A 20615-nucleotide genomic window follows, 5' to 3' on the forward strand; every position below is an offset into this window, starting at 1 on the left:
AGTTGATAAATCAGTCGAGAAGACTAGGATAGTATATTTGCTACAAAGGACGGATGATCGGAGATCATTTAGTTCCAGTATAATGGAAGTACAGGAATCACTGACAAAGTTTAAATGGATTGTAAATCTTGCACTGTAGAAGCGTGTGTTGACTAAGTGGATTAAGGATGGAAAAGATACTCCATATTTTAATAACAAAATTTGGAACATGCTGAGGAAGCAAAGGCCGTTGCACGCTTGGTTTTTCGGTTCGAAAGAGAGTGCGCAAAACGGGACAGGCAAAAATTAGTAGAAATTTATTTGTCTGTAAAAAGATTGATGCATGAAGCTTGCAACAATTACAACCATCATGCCTTGGGAAAGGATCTAGCCAAGAACCAGAAAAAATTGTGGTCCCTACATAAATCACTGAATGGCTCAAAGGCTTCTATCTGATCACTTTTGACCAATTTGGTGTGGCAGTAGAAGATAGCAAAAGAAAATCTAAAGTTTGAAAGTTCACATTTAAGAAATCATTCACACAGGAGGGTTGTACAAACAAATGTTAATTTGACCATTGCACAGACTCCTGTGTGGATGACATTGAAATGGGTATCCCTGGTGTAGAGAAGCAACTGAAAGAATTGAAAACAAACAAGTTGTCAAGTCCAAAAGGAAACCAAATATGGTTTTATGAAGAGTATTGTATCATATGGGACTGGGGACCAAGAAATCAGTGGACATGCCCCCCCCCCCCCCCCCTCGCCCCCGCACCGGGAACATTATTCACACCAGACGAGTGTAACCCCAATGTTTGTGTGGTAAAGTAAAGATGGTGTACATGAACGTGGAGAAAGTGTTTGCACAGTAATCACTAACATAGTGTAACTGAGGCGGAATAAGGGGAACCAGCCCTCATTCGTCAAGGTAGATGGAAAACCACCTTAAAAACCATCCACAGACTGGCCGGCACTTCAGACCTCGACACTAATCTGCTGGGCAGATTTGTGCTGGGCATCGGCATGCCTTCCCGCCCAGAAAGCAAAGTGTTAGACTGCACGGCTAACTGGCGGGCTTTATGAAGAGTACTCTACAGTACCCTTACTTAGCTTGCTTTTATCGTGAATACCTTACTCAGTGCAAAGTCCCAAGCGAATGGAAAAGGTTGCAGGTGATTCCAGTATATACGAAATGTAAGAACTGACCCACAAAATTACAGACCAATTTCCTTCAACATCAGTTTGCTGCAGAATTCTTGAACATTTCTCAGTCCCAATATAATAAAGTTCCTTGAGATGGTGAATCTTCTGTCCTCAAACCAACACAGTTTTGAAAAGCATTTCTTGGATGAAACTTGACTTGCCCTTTTCTCACATGATATCCTGCCAACTATGGATTCCGTATTACATTTCAGAGAAGCTTGTGATATGATGCCTTACCGCAGACTGTTAATGATGGTACAAGCATTTGGAATATGTTGCCAGATATGTGAGTGACTGGACAAGTTCTTAAGTAATAGAACCGAGTACATTGCCCTCAATGACACATGCTCAACATTGACAGAGGTATCATCTGGAGTGCCCCAGGGAAGTGTGATAGGATTGCTAATATTGTCTATACACACAAATCATCTGAGGGACAGGATGAGTGGCAATCTGTGGCTGTAATCTGATGATGCTGAGGTGTAAAGGAAGGTGTCACCATTGAGTGACTGTAGGAGAATACAGGATGACATGGACACAATTTCTAATTAGTGTGATGAGTAGCAGTTGGCTCTGCATGCAGAAAAATGTTAGGTAATACAGAAGAGTAGGAAAAACAGACCCAAAATGTATGAATACAGCTTTAGTAGTGTGTTACCTGACACGTTCAGGTTGATTAAATATATAGGTATAATGATGCAGTTCAATATGAATGGAATGAGCATGTAAGAATTATAGTTGGAAAGGGGAATGGTCAACTTTGGTTATTGGGAGAGTTTTAGGAAAGTGTGGTTTATATGTAAAGGGGACTGCATATACAGGGTGTTACAAAAAGGAATGGCCAAACTTTCAGGGAACATTCCTCGCACACAAAGAAAGAAAATATGTTACGTGGACATGTATCTGGAAACGCTTACTTTCCATGTTAGAGCTCATTTTATTGCTTCTTTTCAAATCACATTAATCATGGAATGGAAACACACAGCAACAGAATGTACCACTGTGACTTCAAACACTTTTGTTACAGGAAATGTTCAAAATGTCCTCCGTTAGTGAGGATACATGCATCCACCCTCCGTCGCATGGAATCCCTGATGCAGCCCTGGAGAATGGCGTATTGTATCACAGCCGTCCACAATACGAGCACGAAGAGTCTCTACATTTGGTACCAGGGTTGCGTAGACAAGAGCTTTCAAATGCCCCCATAAATGAAAGTCAAGAGGGTTGAGGTCTGGAGAGGCTGAAGGCCATGGAATTGGTCCGCCTCTACCAATCCAGGGGTCACCGACTCTGTTGTTGAGAAGCGTACGAACACTTCGACTGAAATGTGCAGGAGCTCCATCGTGCATGAACCACATGTTGTGTCATACTTGTAAAGGCACATGTTCTAGCAGGACAGGTAGAGTATCCCGTATGAAATCATGATAACGTGCTCCATTGAGCGTAGGTGGACGAAACTAAGATGAGCTCTAACATGGAGATTAAGTGTTTCCGGACACATGTCCACATAACATCTTTTCTTTATTTGTGTGTGAGGAATGTTTCCTGAAAGTTTGGCTGTACCTTTTTTGTAACACCCTGTAGGACACTGATGGGACCCATTAGTGTAGCTGCCGGCCGCGGTGGTCTCGCGGTTCTAGGCGCGCAGTCCGGAACCGTGCGACTGCTACGGTCGCAGGTTCGAATCCTGCCTCGGGCATGGATGTGTGTGATGTCCTTAGGTTAGTTAGGTTTAAGTAGTTCTAAGTTCTAGGGGACTAATGACCACAGCAGTTGAGTCCCATAGTGCTCAGAGCCATTTGAACCATTAGTGTAGCTAAAGTGTTTCAGATCCCCGTCAAGTCGGATTAAAGGAAGACATCTAAGAAAATCTGAGGTGGACTGCTAGATTTGCTACTGGTAGATTTAATCAACATGCAAGTATTATGGAGATGCGTTGGGAGCTCAAATCGGAGTAATTGGAACTAAGGCAACATTCTTATTGAGGAAAATTATTAAGAAGTTTTTGAGAACCTGCATTTGAAGCTGACTTTAGAAAGCTCCTACTGCTGTCAGTTTACATTTCATGTAAGGACCACAAAAATAAGAGAAATTAGGCCATGTAAAGAGACACATAGGCAGTCATTTTCTCCTTGCTCTGTTTGTGAATGGAACAAGAAGAGGAATGACTAGTAGTGGTGCAGCATACCCTCCATCACACACCCTGTTTTGTGTTGCAGAGTATATACATAGGTGTACATGTACAGATTCTGTTTAGATGTACATGTGAACACAACAGTAACAAAATTTCATGAATCATACTAACACAGAATGTGAAATTACAAAATTCCCATTACTTTTTGAATACACTGCATATTAACTGATACAACTGACATTATTGTCTTGTGTGACATGTGCTCTATAAAACCAATGTGGATGAATGTATAATGGAGTGGGTAAAATAAGATGGCAGTACACAACTTCATCGCTTGTTAAAGTGTCAAGAACATCTTGAGTTTTAATGCTCCATCAGAAGTAAAAACAGTTATATACACTGTAATAAATCTCACAGAATAAGGCATCACAAAGAATGCCATATACTTGTTGAGACCATTGGTACACTGATTACTGAGTAGGACCTGCATATCACAGTCAGTTAGACTTGTTTTTGTGATGTGCATTTCATGTACTCACTCAGTTACACGATTTGGCATTTATTATTTGCCATAAGTAATTGAGACAAACAAAGTTCTTTCCCCCCAAGAAAGTCCTTCATAATATGTACTGTATAGAGTTCTTAAGTTAGGCATGTTTTGTCATCATTACAATTTTATACAGACTCATACAATTGTTAATTCTATTTGACATCCAACCTGTAGGAGCAAAAGATATTAGTAGAAAGAACAATGTATGTCTGCAGCTACAATTTTGGTATACAAATAATGAATTGTTTGTTCACTTGCATGCAAACTTGCTTGCATACACACACCCATCTATACACATACACAAATATTCAACAACTTTTAGACACATTTATAACATATCTTTTGAACAAATCAGTCTTTGCTTTGTTTTTAAAACAGAGTGGCAGGATTTCAAGTTGCCACTTGGGCATAAATTTGTGTTGAGGGTTCCAGCTTATTTTGATGGTATGGGCCATCAAAGTTACCGACTACAATAAGTTACTTCTCAGTAATGATTGCAGATTGCAGCTATGTCTTTTCAGTTAACTCACATTATTAATTGTGTACACATAGGGAGACTGAATGATGCCTCAGAAATATTTCCAAACTGGGACAGATATGGTATCTCTTTGATAGGAAATACAGCTATTTCATTAAATTGTTCAGTTTGACAGTTCAGTTGCAAATCATCACTTGATCGTGTTGCACAATTCTACATCTCATCACAGTGAAAACAGTCTTTGAAAATATGTGGCTACTGTGACAGTGGAAGATGGCAGTCAGTTTCATGGAAGAATTAGACAGTGTTGGGCAACAAGTCAGTACGATGTGTGTATCGCTGCACTGTTGGTGTAAAAAGTCTTGGAGGCAGTGTAACTGATGGGCGCTGCCTGTCTTCCCAGCGCAGCTGTAGTTGAATCAGTGCAGGTGTAGGTCTATGCTGCATTACTGTTCGTGATGGTGGTGCTGGTATTTGTTTTGGCAGTTCACTTGATGTCACGTGAGACCTTGGTTCCACAGTTGCTGCACGAATGTCTCTCCTGTTCCTTGGTTCAGCTCCAGGAGGAGGTCGTGGTAGTACTACTGCTCCAGCTATTGCTGTGAGTATGGCAAGCAGCCCCCAGATGCTGCATCTGAAATGAGAAGTGCATTGTGTTTTTATGCATATATTAAACAGCACCAGCATTAAGTACTAAATAGGAATAATAATAATAATAATAATAATAATAATAATAATAATAATAATTGTGCCTGTGTTTGTCCTAAAAATGTTCCTTTACCACCTTGTAGGTGCACTGTTTATGACTGTCATGTCTTCCTCATAGTAAGGTCAATGTAATTCAAGTATTTATAAATCATTTTGTAACTGGAATGAAAATATGTAACCAGTAATTGTAAGTCAGTGATTATTCGTGTCAATGAACAACAAAACAAATTACTTTTAGGGAGAAAAATGGGAAGCAAAATCCTTATGAAAATTGGAACTGTAACAGCTGCATGTCCCTTATTAATAATGTTGGAAGAGCCATTCCTGACAAAACTCTACCATCTGGTGAGCAAGATGTATGAGGCAGGTGAAATACCCTCAGACTTCAAGAAGAATATAATTATTCCAATCCCAAAGAAAGCAGGTGTTGAAAGATGTGAAAATTACTGAATTATCAGTTTAATTAGTCACTGCTGCAAAATACTAATGTGAATTCTTTACAGATGAATGAAAAAACTGGTAGAAGCCGACCTCGGGGAAGATCAGTTTGGATTCGATAGATATATTGGAACACGTGAGGCAATTCTGATCGTATGACGTATCTTAGAAGAAAGATTAAGGAAAGTCAAACCTACGTTTCTAGCATTTGTAGACTTAGAGAAAGCTTTTGACAATGTTGACTGGAATACTCTCTTTCAAATTCTGAAGGTGGCAGGGGTAAAATACAGGGAGCAAAAGGCTATTTACAATTTGTACAGAAACCAGATGGCAGTTATGAGTCGAGGGGCATGAAAGGGAAGCAGCAGTTGGGAAGGGAGTGAGACAGGGTTGTAGCCTGTCCCCGATGTTATTCAATCTGTATATTGAGCAAGCAGTAAAGGAAACAAAAGAAAAATTCGGAGTAGGTACTAAAATCCATGGAGAAGAAATAAAAATGTTGAGGTTCGCCGATGACATTGTAATTCTGTCAGAGACAGCAAAGGACTTGGTAGAGCAGTTGAACGGAATGGACAGTGTCTTGAAAGGAGGATATAAGATGAACATCAACAAAAGCAAAACGAGGATAATGGAATGCATTCGAATTAAGTCGGGTGATGCTGAGGGAATTAGATTAGGAAATGACACACTGAAAGTAGTAAAGGAGTTTTGCTATTTGAGGAGCAAAATAACTGATGATGGTCGAAGCAGAGAGGATATAAAATGTAGACTGGCAATGGCAAGGAAAGCGTTTCTGAAGAAGAGAAATTTGTTAACATCGACTATAGATTTAAGCGTCAGGAATTCATTTCTGAAAGTATTTGTATGGAGTGTAGCCATGTATGGAAGTGAAACAGGGACGATAAATGGTTTGGACAAGAAGAGAATAGAAACTTTTGAAATTTGGTGCTACAGAAGAATGCTGAAGATTAGATGGGTAGACCACGTAACTAATGAGGAGGTGTTGAATAGAATTGGGGAGAAGAGAAGTTTGTGGCACAACTTGACAAGAAGAAGGGACCAGTTGGTAGGACATGTTCTGAGGCATCAAGGGTTCACAAATTTAGCATTGGAGGGCAGCTTGGAGGGTAAAAATCGTAGAAAGAGGCCAAGAGATGAATACACTAAGCAGATTCAGTAAGTACTGGGAGATGAAGAAGCTTGCACAGGATAGAGTAGCATGGAGAGCTGCATCAAACCAGTCTCAGGACTGAAGACAACAACAACAACAACAACAAAAAGAGCGAAAGGTACTTCTTTGACTAAGAGTTTTTTGTTCATCAGAATTCAGTTATAAAAGAATGAATAAAAACCTTGATAGACAGGGATCTTTGCTGATTGAGATCTGTTGCCAGTAGAGAGGTATTGTACCACTTTGTATGTATGAAGTACAGACAACTGTCAACAACATATTTCAGCTTAATGAGATACTGTAGAAGTTAAGAATTTAATCAAAATTGCTGATCAACAATGTAGAAACCAGAAACAGCATGTAGCAACCAAAAACAGCAAGTTGCCATCTAATTAGTTTCACATAGGAAAGTCAGGAATTGAAATCAACATTTTTGTCACCTATCTGCAGTTCAGCAACTACACACATGCATCTTTGAAAGCTTTTCTTATGAATTTTTACAAGATCTGACAAAAAGAATTAATATTATCTGTATTGTACACAGCAACTATTAAACAGCCTTGATTTAGTGACATTATGAGTTTACTGAATGCCAATATGCTGTACTAGCTGTTACTCCTAGTATTAAACAATCCTCTTATATTTCTCACTACTATAGCTTTCAGCTGTGTAGGCACTCTCAGGTATGAAATATAACCAGTTAAATATAGATACTTGGGTTACAGTCAATGTACTTGTCTACTGCACACAACTGTAGAAGCAGAGTGGGCTTTGGAGCAACAATGCTGTGCTACTGCAGATGTATGATGTAGACAAGTGTGTTGATTGTAACACAAGTATTTGTATGTAACTGATAATAATTTGACGTAAGATTGACTACATAACCAAAACTACTCATTAGTGAACAATATGAAGTAAAAGGGTGCTTTAATCCCCACAGTTACAGTGTGTCAGATCGATGCTTCTCAAGCCATTTAACATGGTTGTGGACACCAATGCAATAATTATGATTTTAATCAGACAACACATATACTTATACAGAAACATTGTAAGATCATTACTGTGATTAAAAAGGTTTGTTGAAACATTGTTCCCAAGTGCTTCAAGATGAGGAGAACACATTGTAGCACAAGGAAGTCAGTTTTCTGTAAATGGTAGCTGAAAGCAGTGAGGAAAAGCTTGTTGGTTTGTGCCCGCATTGTTACTGTCTGCCCAGAAAAATAGTGATTATTTCTTTCTTTATACAGTGGATGGATTCAAAGTTTTGTACTTCTTTTTGGCTTGTCAATTGGAGCACCCAGAACAAAAATTGTATAATGAAGATCTTGTAATATGTACTTAAGACGTCACAGTGGACGAGCAGGAGGACCCGGGATTCTAGTGACTTCTTCATGAAAGAGTAAATACATGTCGTATGAGGTTGTTGTTGTTGTTGTTGTTGTTGTCGTCGTCGTCGGCGTCATTGTTCAGTCCAAAGATTGATTGATGCAGCTCTCCATGCTAGTCTGCCCTGTGCAAGACACTGCAAAACCTACAACTGTATTCAAGTCTTGTTCTTCCTTTGTAATCCCCCTCCCCTCCCCCAAACTTCTTCCATAACCAAATTGACATTTCCTTTATAGCTTAGGATGTTCCCTGTAAACCATTCCCTTCTCTTAGTCAAGTTTTGCATACATTTATGCCCCCCCCCCCCCCCATTACAATTGAATACCTGCTTATTTCCTACCTAATCTAGAATTCTTCTATAGCACTACTTTTTTTCAAATTTCTGTTCTCTTCCTGTCTCAAATACGTATTGTCCACATTTCACTTCCATACAAGGCTACACTCCAGGCAAGAATTCCTAACATCTAAATTGATATTAGATGTTAACAGAATCCTGTTTTACAGAAACGCTTTTCTTGCTATTGCCAGTCTGCTTTTTATGTCCTTCATACTTCCACCTTCATTAATTCTTTTGCTGCCCAAATAACAAATTTCAACTACTACTTTGTGTCTCATTTCTTAACCTACTTCTCTCAGTATTGACTGATTTAATCCTCTTACCAAATTTCTGCTTGATTTCCCTTACTGCTTCCTCAGTGCGCAGATAGAATAACGTCAGGGCTAGTGCTACACTGGCTCGCTCCCTCCTAACTACAGCTTCCCTTTCATGTCCTTTGACTCTTTTTACTGGTTTCTGTAAAAGTTGTTGGTACTTTTTTCTCCATGAATGTTTGCTCTTCTACCTTCAGAATTTCAGTGTATGTCTTCCAATCAACATTGTCAAAAACTTACTCTAAATCTGCCAGTGCCATGACTGGAGGTTTGTGTTTTTCAACGTATCTTTTAGGGTCTGTTGTAGGTCAGTATTACCTCAAATGTTCTTACATTTCTTCAGGACTTGACCTGACCTTTCCAGATGTGAGCTTCTACCAGTTTATCCATTCTTTTGTAAATAATTTGTATCATTATATTGCACCCATGACTTATTAAACTGATGATTCAGGGGTATTCGCACCTGTCAACACCTTCCTTCGTTGGAATTGGAATTATGACATTCTTCCTGAAGTTGGGAGGGTATTACACCTGCTTCTTATATCTCGAGACACTCGGTTGAATAATTTTGTCATGGCTGGTCCTCCCAAGCATCTCAGTAAATTTGAGGGAAGATCATATAGTGCAGGGGCTTTATTTCCTCATAGATCTTTCTGTACTCCCCCAACTTCTTCTTGTAGTATCATATCTCCTGCTTCATTTTGACCTAATTTCTGTTCTCTTTCTATAATATTGTCTTCAAGTTTGCCTCCTTATATAGGCCCTTTGTATATTCCTTCCAGCTTTCAGCTTTTCCTTATTTGCTTAGTGATGGCTCCCCATCTGAGCTCTTGGTATTCATACAACTGCTTCTCTTTTCTCCAAATGTGTCTCTAATTTTTGTACAGGTGCCATCTATCTTTCTTCTAGTTGTGCATGTCTCTACAGCCTTGCATTTGTCTTCTAGCCATTCCTGTGTATCCATTTTGCTCTCTCTCTCTCTCTCTCTCTCTCTCTCTCTCTCTCTCTCTCTCTCTCTCTCTCTCATTCTCATTTTGTAGACATTTATATTCTCTTTTGGGTGCTTTATTTTTATGTTTTCTTTATTCATCTCTTAAACTCACTATCACCTATGTTATACAGGAACTTCTACTCCTTATACTTCCCAAAACAACAAATATGACGTCAAGGCTGTGGTGTTGAATTTAAATAGGAACTTGCCTATTGTAAGTCAACTTTCATTCTGTAAACTAATTCTGTGACCAAGTTGAGAGGACACCCCCCCATTGTCATCCTATTCCTGCAGTGCCATTTGACAATATGCATTAGAGGGGGCATGTGGTTTGCACACCTCTCTCCTAGCCTTTTACATACATAGTTCATTCTTCTCATAAGGCGAAGTGGACTAATCTCCTGCTGGTAAACAAAAATCCTTGATGATGTGGAGCTCCAACACAGGTCATAAGGTGGCCGTTGTGCTGCAGTAGCAAAGTTTCCCATAGAATTACAAGTTCTGATGAGTCATCCTGCCTTTACTGTCAGTGCTTTCAAATTTCGTTCCTGTGGTTTGTAGTGAATAGGTCTGTATGTATATCAAGTGGTCATGCCTATTAGTAATTTTGTAAGTAGACCTTAAAAGGGACTTCGATTTTAGTTCAGTGAGCAATTGAAAAAACAATTTTTAATTTAGTAATGCATTTGGTGTTCACCAAAATACGCTTCCTGTTATGAAACAAGTTGAAAATATCATGTAAAAAAATAAAAATTGTGATTAGAACGAGAAAAGTGCGCCCAAAAGGTGATGCTGCCATCCATTCTGAGCTGTGAACAGCTTGGGTTTACAAAAGTCTGTTATGGATGCCTGAAACCTCTGGCTAATTAATAAGGTCGGTCAACCTTGGTTACGACAGCTTGTTCGCAGTCCACATATTGCATCGCCCACCCGCCCGTAACGTCCACCACCTGTCCTGTTTGTGGGTGTTCAGGCGTATGCTTAACGAGTCTACCATTCCACCTATCCTTTCTCTTTTCTAAGGCTGTTGTAAACAGTAACAGAATGGAAGTTGTTTTTCGGCTCGAAAACAAAGGGCCGCATGGGTAAGTGTGGCATAGAAATCTCCCTCTACCCACGGTCTCCCGGGAAAACTGTAGGCGAATGACGGGATAATTCCTTAAGTATCACGACTCCCCTCCTCCCCCTTGCATGGGCCTCACCACATTTCCTTGTGTTCCTGCGCCAGGTATAGTGTTCCATGTCTAAGTTCATCGACCTCACGTTAAATATTAACTGTCCTTTCTCTTTCCCTAAATAGTGTACCGTATTGAGCGCACACCACGTTGGTCAAGTGAAAACAGTTTTTTAACGTAGTAATATGTAAATATGAATAGAAATACCACAAAAGAAGTTGCAGTAAATACGTACGTTACTTGGATTTGCGTATAGATATAAAATGACACACACGACTTGTTTTGTACTTCCGTATGCACTGAGGGTTTCGTAGAGAATATCAATGAAGTCGCGACACTAAATGTTGATGATTTTTTCCCCTCTAAATAGGAGATCTGTTTGGAACAGGTTGTGACCCAACTCACTGATTTTGTTTACCGTTCTCCCATATAAAGTTGGCATCACGTGACTCGGCTTAAAGTAAATGGATATTGACGCGCAGACATAATCTGGGAGATTTAAATTTTTGGAGAACAGTGTGTTGAACAATGCCTTTTCGTAGATGGGAAGTGTGACGTGCACAGAGACAACAATCAGTATCAGAATTGCATTTATTTTTCTGCTGTACATGATGAAGTTCCATTCGTCATCTTCAACAGCATCCTCAGGGATTGTATTTCAGTACTGTGTTGAGAATGAAACATGATAAATAAGTGCGATCAGTGCCGTTATGATGAAAAGACAGGCAAAGGAAAATATCCGTGAATTTTTTTCCTGAGCGCGCGCGCGAACATGGAAGCTAGGCACAAATTGAGACGCGTATAGCGGGTGTGGCGCGACGCAGCGCAGCGCGCATTTTTGTAACATCACAGGTTCAAATGGGACCGCGCAAATTGCGACGCGACGCGACGCGACGCGACGCGACGCGACGCGACGCGACGCGACGCGACGCGACTCGGACGCGACACGCGCCTGCGCCAGGTCACGCGGCGTTGTTGTTGTGGCACAGTTTCCCGCGTCGCGCGTGCCTCGCTAGCACCGTGGGAAATTTGAGGCGGGAAGCGGAAAAGTAGCCCGGCCATATGCTCACATCGGAACGGCGCATATGAGCAGTGGTAGGATGCCCATTGGATAAATTTTGCCTTACTGTGTACTAAATTTTATTGCCTTTGGGTAGTGTTTCGTTTTTCGCCATTTACGGGCTCCAGCTTTCTTCGTTAGTACATTATACTTTTCTGTTATTTATATCTGTGTAGTTTTGTTTTGCTTTGTTTTTCTTCTGTCAAGAAAAATGCATACTTCAGTAACTGGTGAGCCATTGGCAGCTGGAATTGTATCATATGCCTCCGCGGTGTTTCCAGATCGCAAGAAGGGACAGAGGGTAGTGAATAAGGAAGCAAGGAATATTATAAAATCATGTGGTTAAGAAACAAGGCAGGAAAGTAAACTAAGGTTATCTTCTCGCTGCCTAGTATGCTGGCGTATCTGTACGATCTGTTACAAAAAATTAGAAAGGGAAAATTCCACAGGTGTGATCCATTTGTGCTCCTGGTAAAAAACGTCCAAGATCTGAAGTACAGAAGTCTCGCTGTGATTACTTGGATATGGATGTAATAATGCAATACGACACACTGTACTACATGCATGTATACATCAAATTTCCACTGCAAGCTAGAAACAGTTGAAAAGCAGTCACAAATAACAATGTTTTTATTAGTTCGCCGCGATGAGAGAAAGCATTTCAGTTGTTGCAGGCACATTATGAGCATTAATAAACTAATTACACAACAGTCTATACAAATGAAGAAAATGGTCGGTATTATTACGAAAGTAAGAATATCCTATAATAGTGTCATGATTAGATATATTTAATTTGTTGAAAAGTGTCGCGTCCCAGTCGCGTCGCGTATCAATTTGCGCGGTTCCATTTGAACCAGTGAAGTTACAAAAATGCGCGTTACGCGTCTCAATTTTGCGCCCAGTCTTGTTATATGTGTGGGGCGAGTGGGCTGAACTCTCTGTTCGACCATCATTATTTATGTTCTTCTTTGTTCTCTTCGAGTGAATGTTTAGCAGTGCTGATTGTCTGCTACAAAGAGTCCAGCATCTCAGGTAGCGCGCCGTGTTAATCTCGCGTCGACAATAGTTTTAATTGTAACACCCCCTTACTGCTGTTTCTACATCTTTAGAATCATACCCATTACCCATACATGCCATCAGATGCATTATGAGTTGAATACAATGAAGATAAATCAATTTGTCCGTCATCTATCGTGTACAACCCACTCATCTCTGAACAATTACTGCAAACTACATCCTTTTGAAACAGTTTTCTGTATCCATCCTTTGGTGTCTCTCTATAATCCCTCATCCGTCGTCCTTTCAACACTCCTCCCTCTCTCCCTCCCACACTTTCCCTCCCTTCCCCCCCCCCCCCCCCCCACCACCTTCCTACCCTCCCCATATTCGGTTTTACAAATTTCTATTTTTCAGAAATGAATTTCTTGCTGTTGCTAGTCAGCATTTTATATCATCTTCATTCCGACCATCGTCAGAAATTTTGCTGCCTATATAGCAAAACTCATGAGGTACTTCCCTCATCACCACCTGACTTAATTGCACTGCAGTCCATAATCTTTGTTTTGCTTTTGTTGATGTCCATCTTGTATCCTGCTTTCAAGACACTGTCCATTTCTTTCAACTGCTCTCCCAAGTCCTTTGCTCTCTCTAACAGAATTACCGTGTCATTGCCAAACCTCAATTTTTTTTTATATTTTTCTCCCCGAACTTTAATTCCTACTCCTCATTTTTCCTTGATTTCTTTTACTGCTTGCTCAGTGTACATATTGAATAAGATTGGGGGTAGGCTACAACCCTTTCTCACTCCCTTCTCAATCACTCCTTCCCTTTCATGCACCTCGACTCTAATAACTGGCATCTGGTTTCTATACAAATTGTTAATAGGCTTTCGCTGCCTGTGTATAATTCCTGCTACCTTCAGAATTTCGAAGAGTGTATCAACATTGTCAAAGCAGTAGACACTGTTGCTACGTGTAACACTTCTGTAGGTTATGTTTAAATTCCGTTTACTCATACTGTTAGTTTTATTAACATCTGAGCGATTAACACACGCAGCGAATGTTTTCAGATGATATTTTGTGTCCGCCAGTGCAATATCTTATAATTCTTCAGACGGACGTTATTCACTTTTGAACCCCGCTCCGAACGTACTTTGTAAATATACTGTCGCGTATGCCTCTGTGATAGCATCTATCAATCTTGCACGCAGTCAGTGATTGAAGTCGAGTGTACCGTGACTGCTGTAGTGGTGAAATAGTTGTAGGACGCTTAGAGCCGTAGTCAGCCTTCTCTCCACGATCTCACCATAAACTACGTTGGCAAGAACGTCGTTTTCCGGGAGAACGGCTCCAGCGAAATGCGATGGGTGAAGAACAGCTGCAAAAAAAATTTTGGCCGGAGAGGAAAGTGTAGCGAGAGAACTTTCACTGCATTATGGTGGTGCTGTGGGTGCTTTGGGCAGCTGCAGTACACCGGCAGGCATGCTGCAACAGGCTTTTTTCAGCAGTCACCATTTCACTGAGAAGTGGTTTGATTCTAGTTAAGGTTCATAAGTAATAGTTTCAGATCGTTTGTGTCGTGTTACATGCTGTACAATAGTCTTCAGTGGTTAACGGAACGTCGGACGCGTAGTAGTTACAGAAAGGATTGGTGCAAGTTAACTAGTGACACCTCCCCCCCCCCCCCCCCCTACCCTTTTCCATTTATCGTAGTTTATTTACGAGTACATAATACGCAGCAAAATACTCGTCGGAGACTCGTTCTCTAAATTAACCTTGCAGTCCTAGTTTTTGTAGTGAAAAGTGCGCTAAATATGCAAGGAGCTTTAAACATGGCCCGAATGAAGTCATAAAGTTACGCAACAGATCGATCCGGACCTCGGTCTACGCTACAGATCAGTTTGTCATCAGCCAAGATTTCAGGGGGAGTCCACTATTACGCTCTAGCTGAAAGAAGTTATCAGTGGTAGGTGTAATGGTCGCTGCTTGATGAAGAAACAAGCAATTTTCGATTGATATCAAACTACGTGTTTTTATTCAGTGAGTGGAGAAATGACGTCACGCGCCTCTTTATTCATAACAGGTCTGAAAACATCATGCAATAGACTAGCCATCACATCCGAAACGACAGCTTCCTTACGCCCAGGATAGTAAAAAAAAAAAAAAAAAAAGGTTCAAATGGCTCTGAGCACTGTTGCGCTTAACTTCTGTCATCAGTCCCCTAGAACTTAGAACTACTCAAACCCAACTAACCTAAGGACATCACACACATCCATGCCCGAGGCAGGATTCGAACCTGCGACCGTAGCGGTCGCGCGGTTCCAGACTGTAGCGCCTAGAACCGCTCGGTCACCCCTGCCGGCTTGATTTCTTCCCAGTAGAGTCTGTTAGGCATTTTGGTCACATTGCATCGCATTGCAGTCATTGAGTTTCAAATGATGCTATGCGCAAATAAAAGCGGCGCGTGCGTAGAGGAATTGTCAGAATCTGTGGGCTTAATTTTTCTAGCATTGTAAGACAGATTCCGTTATAATTTTGCGCCTAAACCATGTCGTTGGCAGCCAGTACTAACTGCTTGATATCGAGAAAATTCTCTAACGTGCAGCAACGAAACTTAGCGGTGAAGTCTGTTCATAAGAGCTCTCAGAAGCTTCTTGTACGCGCGGGCAGATAGGAGTGCGTGCACGTTACCAATACGTCCTTTTCTCCATCAGTCGTACCCCATCCACATCTACAACTTTACTTCGCAAGCGTTATTGTCTTTTCTTATTCCAATCGGGGTTGGTGGACTATAAGAGGAATTGTTTTTATGCCTCTGTGTGAGCTCGAGTCTCTTCAGTTTTATCTTCTCGGTATTTCGCGAGGAATCAATATGTTAACTGACGGTTCAGGAAACTATGATCTCTAAATTTTAACACTATGCCACACCGTGATACACAATGACTGTTGTAGCATCGGGCACTATAGTTGGGTATCTTCGTGAATCTTTCGCGCATACTGAACTAATCTGTGACGAAACTCTGTGTTCTTAGACCTCTTCAATCCTGTCTCGTATGGGTCCCGGATTGACGAGCAGTATTAAAATAAACTGTCGGACAGGGGTTTTGTAAGCTACCTCCTTTGTTGACGGGCCGCACTTTCTGAGGAATCATTTACTGAATCTCAGTCTAGCATCTTCCTTTCCTGTGATTAGTTTTATGTGGTCGTTCCAGTTTAAACCATTCTGTAAGGGTCCTCCAGGTATTTAATGGATATGAATTTCCATTGATAGTTCGGCAGTTGTGTAATAACCCAGTAATACGCGAGTGTGGAACGTGTTCAGAAACTGTTCAACTGCCGCACGTCAGCGTTATAGCTCTTATAGTTGTGCGCATCTGTGCGGCGACCCTATTTGAAAATGGGAACTACCTCCGCTTTTTTCCAGTTACTAGGAAAGCGTCGCTCCTCTAGCGACCTACGGTAGACGACTGCTAGAAGCAGAAGCAAGTTATACGTATTTCCCCGCTAATTCCTTCTAGTACATCTTTATGTAGACTGTGACGGTACATCCAATTTTTAACATTCTTCTGTCGCATTACATTAAAAAGTTTTTTTACTTATGGGTGAGCACGTCCCACGTTCAATTTCGAAACCGTGCTGTGCTCAGCACTTAACTGTTTCACACCTTTTGTTCCGTTAGACTTGAGCCAGTAAATCCTTCATCCGCCATTCTTTGAAGAATCGAAGTTCCAAGTATAAAACCGTTTAGAACTTTCGATTTCGTTATAAATGAGTTAAATGTTCACGGTAAGGATGTTTAAAGAGGGAAGCTTAGAAAAGGTTTGAAATTATGTTTAAAGTTTGTTGAAAAGTCGCTAAGTGCACTCATTTTCAAATACGAGAGGCGCTCAATAAGTAATACAAAACATTTTTTTCTCGGCCAATTTCGGTTGAAAATAAAAATGCGGAATTTGTTGTGGGATATTGTGGAATATTCTCGCGTCAGCTCATATAGTTTCATGAAGTTCGATAGGGAGCGGCTCTGTACTTAGCCTTCAAAATGGCGTCTGTAAAGGAGGTGCGTTCCAAGCAGAGAGCTATCGTTGAGCTCCTTTTGGCGGAAAACCAGAGCATCGCAGATATTTATAGGCACTTGCAGAATGTCTACGGAGACCTGACAGCGAACAAAATAAGGGCGAGGCATTGAGCAAGGCGTCTGTCATCACCGCAAGAAGGTCGCGAAAAGCTCCCCCATCTTCCGTGTGGCGGCCGTCCGCACAGGCGTGACTCCTGCAATGTTGGACTGTGGGGATACTCTCATTCGAGGTGACTGACGGATTACAATCGAACACCTTGTTGCGCAGCTGGATGCCTCTGTTGATTTTGCTGACACACTCGTCCACTAGCTAGGACACTCAAAGGAGTGTGGTCGCCGCGTTCTTCACCCCTAACAGGAGACCATAGAGAGCAACGCAGGACCACCTTTGCGGAATTGCTTGTGCATTACGAGGCTGATCATCTGTTTTATTTGTCGAACATCGTCACAGGCGATGAAACACTGATTCAGCACTTCGAGCCGGAAACAAAGCGGCAGTCCACCTCTCCTCCGAAGAAAAAGCTGAAAACCACGCCCTCAGCCGGTGAAATCGTGGTGTTCGTCTCCGGTAGCTCTGAAGGAGATATCCTGTTTGATGTCCTCCTTCAGGGTGCAGAGATCAATTCAAGTGTATCGTGAAGAAGCGACTTCAATGTATTTGTCTCACAAAAATGCAAAAGAACTGCTTCTGCATGACAACTCAAGGCCTCTCACAAATCTGCACACACTGTTCTTCCTCATCCACCACACAGCTCGGATCTCGCATCGTCAGACTTCCTTCTGTTTGGCCCCAAATGAAGAACGTACTGCGCGGGAGAAAGTACGTGGATGGTTGGGAGATTATTGATGCAGCCAGACGTTGATTCCGACTTCGAGCAGTTTAGTGGTACCATGTGCGTATACAGGCGCTCCCAGTAAGGTGGCGTTAGGTCGTCGTATTCAACAGATGTTATGTTGAAAAACAGGGTTTTGCAGAAAAAAAGTGGGGAATAGTACGGTGTATTGGAATGCTGAATAAAACCAGTCTTCTTTCAGAAAAAAATGTCGCATTATGTATTGAACGCCCCTGGTACTAGATGAATATATCAAGTTTGTTTGTGTGGCCATCCTCCGCAGCAAGCATATAAATACTTGTTTTGCAAATCAGACTGCCTTTCCTGCTGCTAGTTACTTTATTTATCCCTACGCGTTTCGCCTTCTCCTGTTCTAAAGCATCATAGGTGGGAGCTATAACGATACAGTTTTGTTAGTTATAGATTATCAAACAGTTCACTTCGCGATTTTTTGTAAAAAAAAGTAATTATTTACGATTTGCTGATCTGCATTTCCTCACATCTGGTCTGGAGGTCGCACTACCACTTTTATCACTGCCATATATTCACATCTTTGTGTTCTCGCCATCCAAACACTTTTCACCATGCTTCTCACTCTTGTTTGTGGTGGACTATTGTTCGTTTGTCACTCGATACAACTATTTCGTCGTAACTTCTTTTCACATCGTAAATATTGCGACTCCATTACGTGTTTCATCTTCTTTGGTATGTTTACCTATTTGTTGCCAACCTAACGAAGTATATGTTCGTTTCTAACGTCTATTTATGATGTTTATATTGTGTGTGTGTGTGTGTGTGTGTGTGTGTGTGTGAGAGAGAGAGAGAGAGAGAGGGAGGGAGGGGATGGAGCCGAATTCTTTTTTTTTTGTGGGGGTGGGGGGTGTAAGCCTACTAGCTGTTAGCGAGTGGCTGAAAACTTTGGTGATAGCTGTTTTAATTTTTCTTTTCAATGTTCTGGGGAGGTGTCATGGATGAGTGAGGAGTCATGGATGAGTGAGTGTAATGATGTTGGGTGCTATTATTATTGCATTGGACAGTATTATTATATTTATCCTTTTTGCGAATATTATTCTATTATTTTATCTCAACCACTAGAGAAGATGACATGAAAATAATTAGACCCAACAATAAAAAACACCTTCTGACCATGCACGAAAATTACCACATACATAAAACCAAAGCAGAGGGGAAAATCCTGTTGAATGACCATGTACACATGCCAAGCAATTTATTATTTACACTAATAGATAAAATAATAGAATAATATTCGCAAAAAGAATAAATACAATAATACTGTGCAATGTAATAATAATAGAACCCAACATCTTTACACTCACTCATCCATGACCCCACCCCAGGATATTGAAACGAAATGTCAAAAAGCTGTCACCAAAGTTGTCAGCCACTCGCTAACAGCTATTAAATCAGCCTACACCCCCCTCCCCTTCCCCCCCAAAAAAGAATTCGGCTCTATCCCCCCCCCCCCTCTCTCTCTCTCTCTCTCTCTCTCTCTCTCTCTCTCTCTCTCTCTCTCACACACACACACACACACACACACACACACACACACACACACACACACACACACATCATAAATAGAAGTTTGTATCGAACATATACTTCTTTAGGTTGGCAACGAATAGGTAAACATACCAAAGAAGATGAAACACGTAATGGAGTCGCAGCATTTATGCTGTGAAAAGAAGTGTACGACGAAATAGTTGTATCGAGTGACAAAAGAACAATAGTCCTCCACAGAAAAGAGTGAGAAGCATGGTGAACAGTCTGTGGATGGCGAGAACACAAAGATGTGAATATATGGCAGTGAAAAAAGTGGTAGTGCGACCTCCAGACCAGATGTGAGGAAATGCAGATCAGCAAATCGTAAATAATTACTTTTTTTTTGCAAAAAATTGCGAAGTGAACTGTTTGATAATCTATAACTAACAAAACTGTATCGTTATAGATCCCACTGATGATGCCATAGAACAGGAGAAGGCGAAACGCGTATGGGATAAATAAAGTAACTAGCAGCAGGAAAAGGCAGTTTTATTTGCAAAACAAGTATTTAGATCTATATAGTCTGGGTAATTTGCGCGCCGTGAATTAAGCTGTCTCAAGACATATACACAGTTTCTAACAGTAATACTTGTCTGTCTTCGTTAAGCCTTTAGCCTAAATGGGTAGATACCTCCTAATGGGCAGATACCTCTTAACGGGAAGATTATGTCAGCATTTTAAATTCAGTCAGTATTTATAAAAAAAAGAAACTGAAAATCAAAATTTTGTTGCCCACAGTAGTCGCCAGATAGGTAACTTGCAATTAGGACCGTACATCGGGTTAGCCGTGTAGTAATACAGATGTTTGACACCGTCTGGTCTCTGCTTTGTCGAGGATATCTGCTTTGCTCTTTCACAGATTGAGAGATAGGCTTTTACGACTAGTCACATCTCGGTGAGATTTTAGACTGAGACGCCGGCTTCTCGGAAGGCGTCCGTTCCGCTTGCGCTGTCTGGCTGTCTGTCCAGCGAGCATGCAAGGGCAGCGGCGGCGGTAGCGAGGCGCTGCGCGGCGCGGCGCTCTGGTTTCTGCCGACTGCACAGCCGAGTGAAAGTTATTTCGCCTGACCGCCCGTGCCTAGTTGTCGGCGGCAGGCGCTCGGTCTGGTAACCTTTAGCTTAGCTGTACCCGCGGCAAGGTCGGCCGCATGCGCACGCACACGCAACACGCACTGCGCGCATCGGTCGCGCACGTCCCGTCCCGCCCAGTACGCGGGTGAAAGCCG

The 20615-nt window shown here is 41.4% G+C and overlaps 2 protein-coding genes across 2 annotated transcripts in view; one reads left to right on the forward strand and one right to left on the reverse strand.

Annotated features, from left to right (window-relative positions):
- The window catches only part of LOC126271956 (unconventional myosin-Ie-like), a 379140-nt gene that overhangs the window by 93380 nt on the left and 265145 nt on the right, over positions 1 to 20615 (forward strand). The window lies entirely within an intron of this gene.
- LOC126271968 (uncharacterized) overlaps positions 3646 to 20615 on the reverse strand; it is a 57821-nt gene continuing 40851 nt past the window's right edge. The window contains exon 2 of the mRNA XM_049974428.1: positions 3646 to 4977. Coding sequence (XP_049830385.1) covers positions 4641 to 4977 — 337 coding nt within the window. The 3' untranslated portion in view covers positions 3646 to 4640. The remainder of the gene's footprint in view (positions 4978 to 20615) is intronic.

This window comes from Schistocerca gregaria, chromosome 5 (assembly GCF_023897955.1).
Source record: "Schistocerca gregaria isolate iqSchGreg1 chromosome 5, iqSchGreg1.2, whole genome shotgun sequence".
Classification (NCBI taxonomy): domain Eukaryota; kingdom Metazoa; phylum Arthropoda; class Insecta; order Orthoptera; family Acrididae; genus Schistocerca; species Schistocerca gregaria.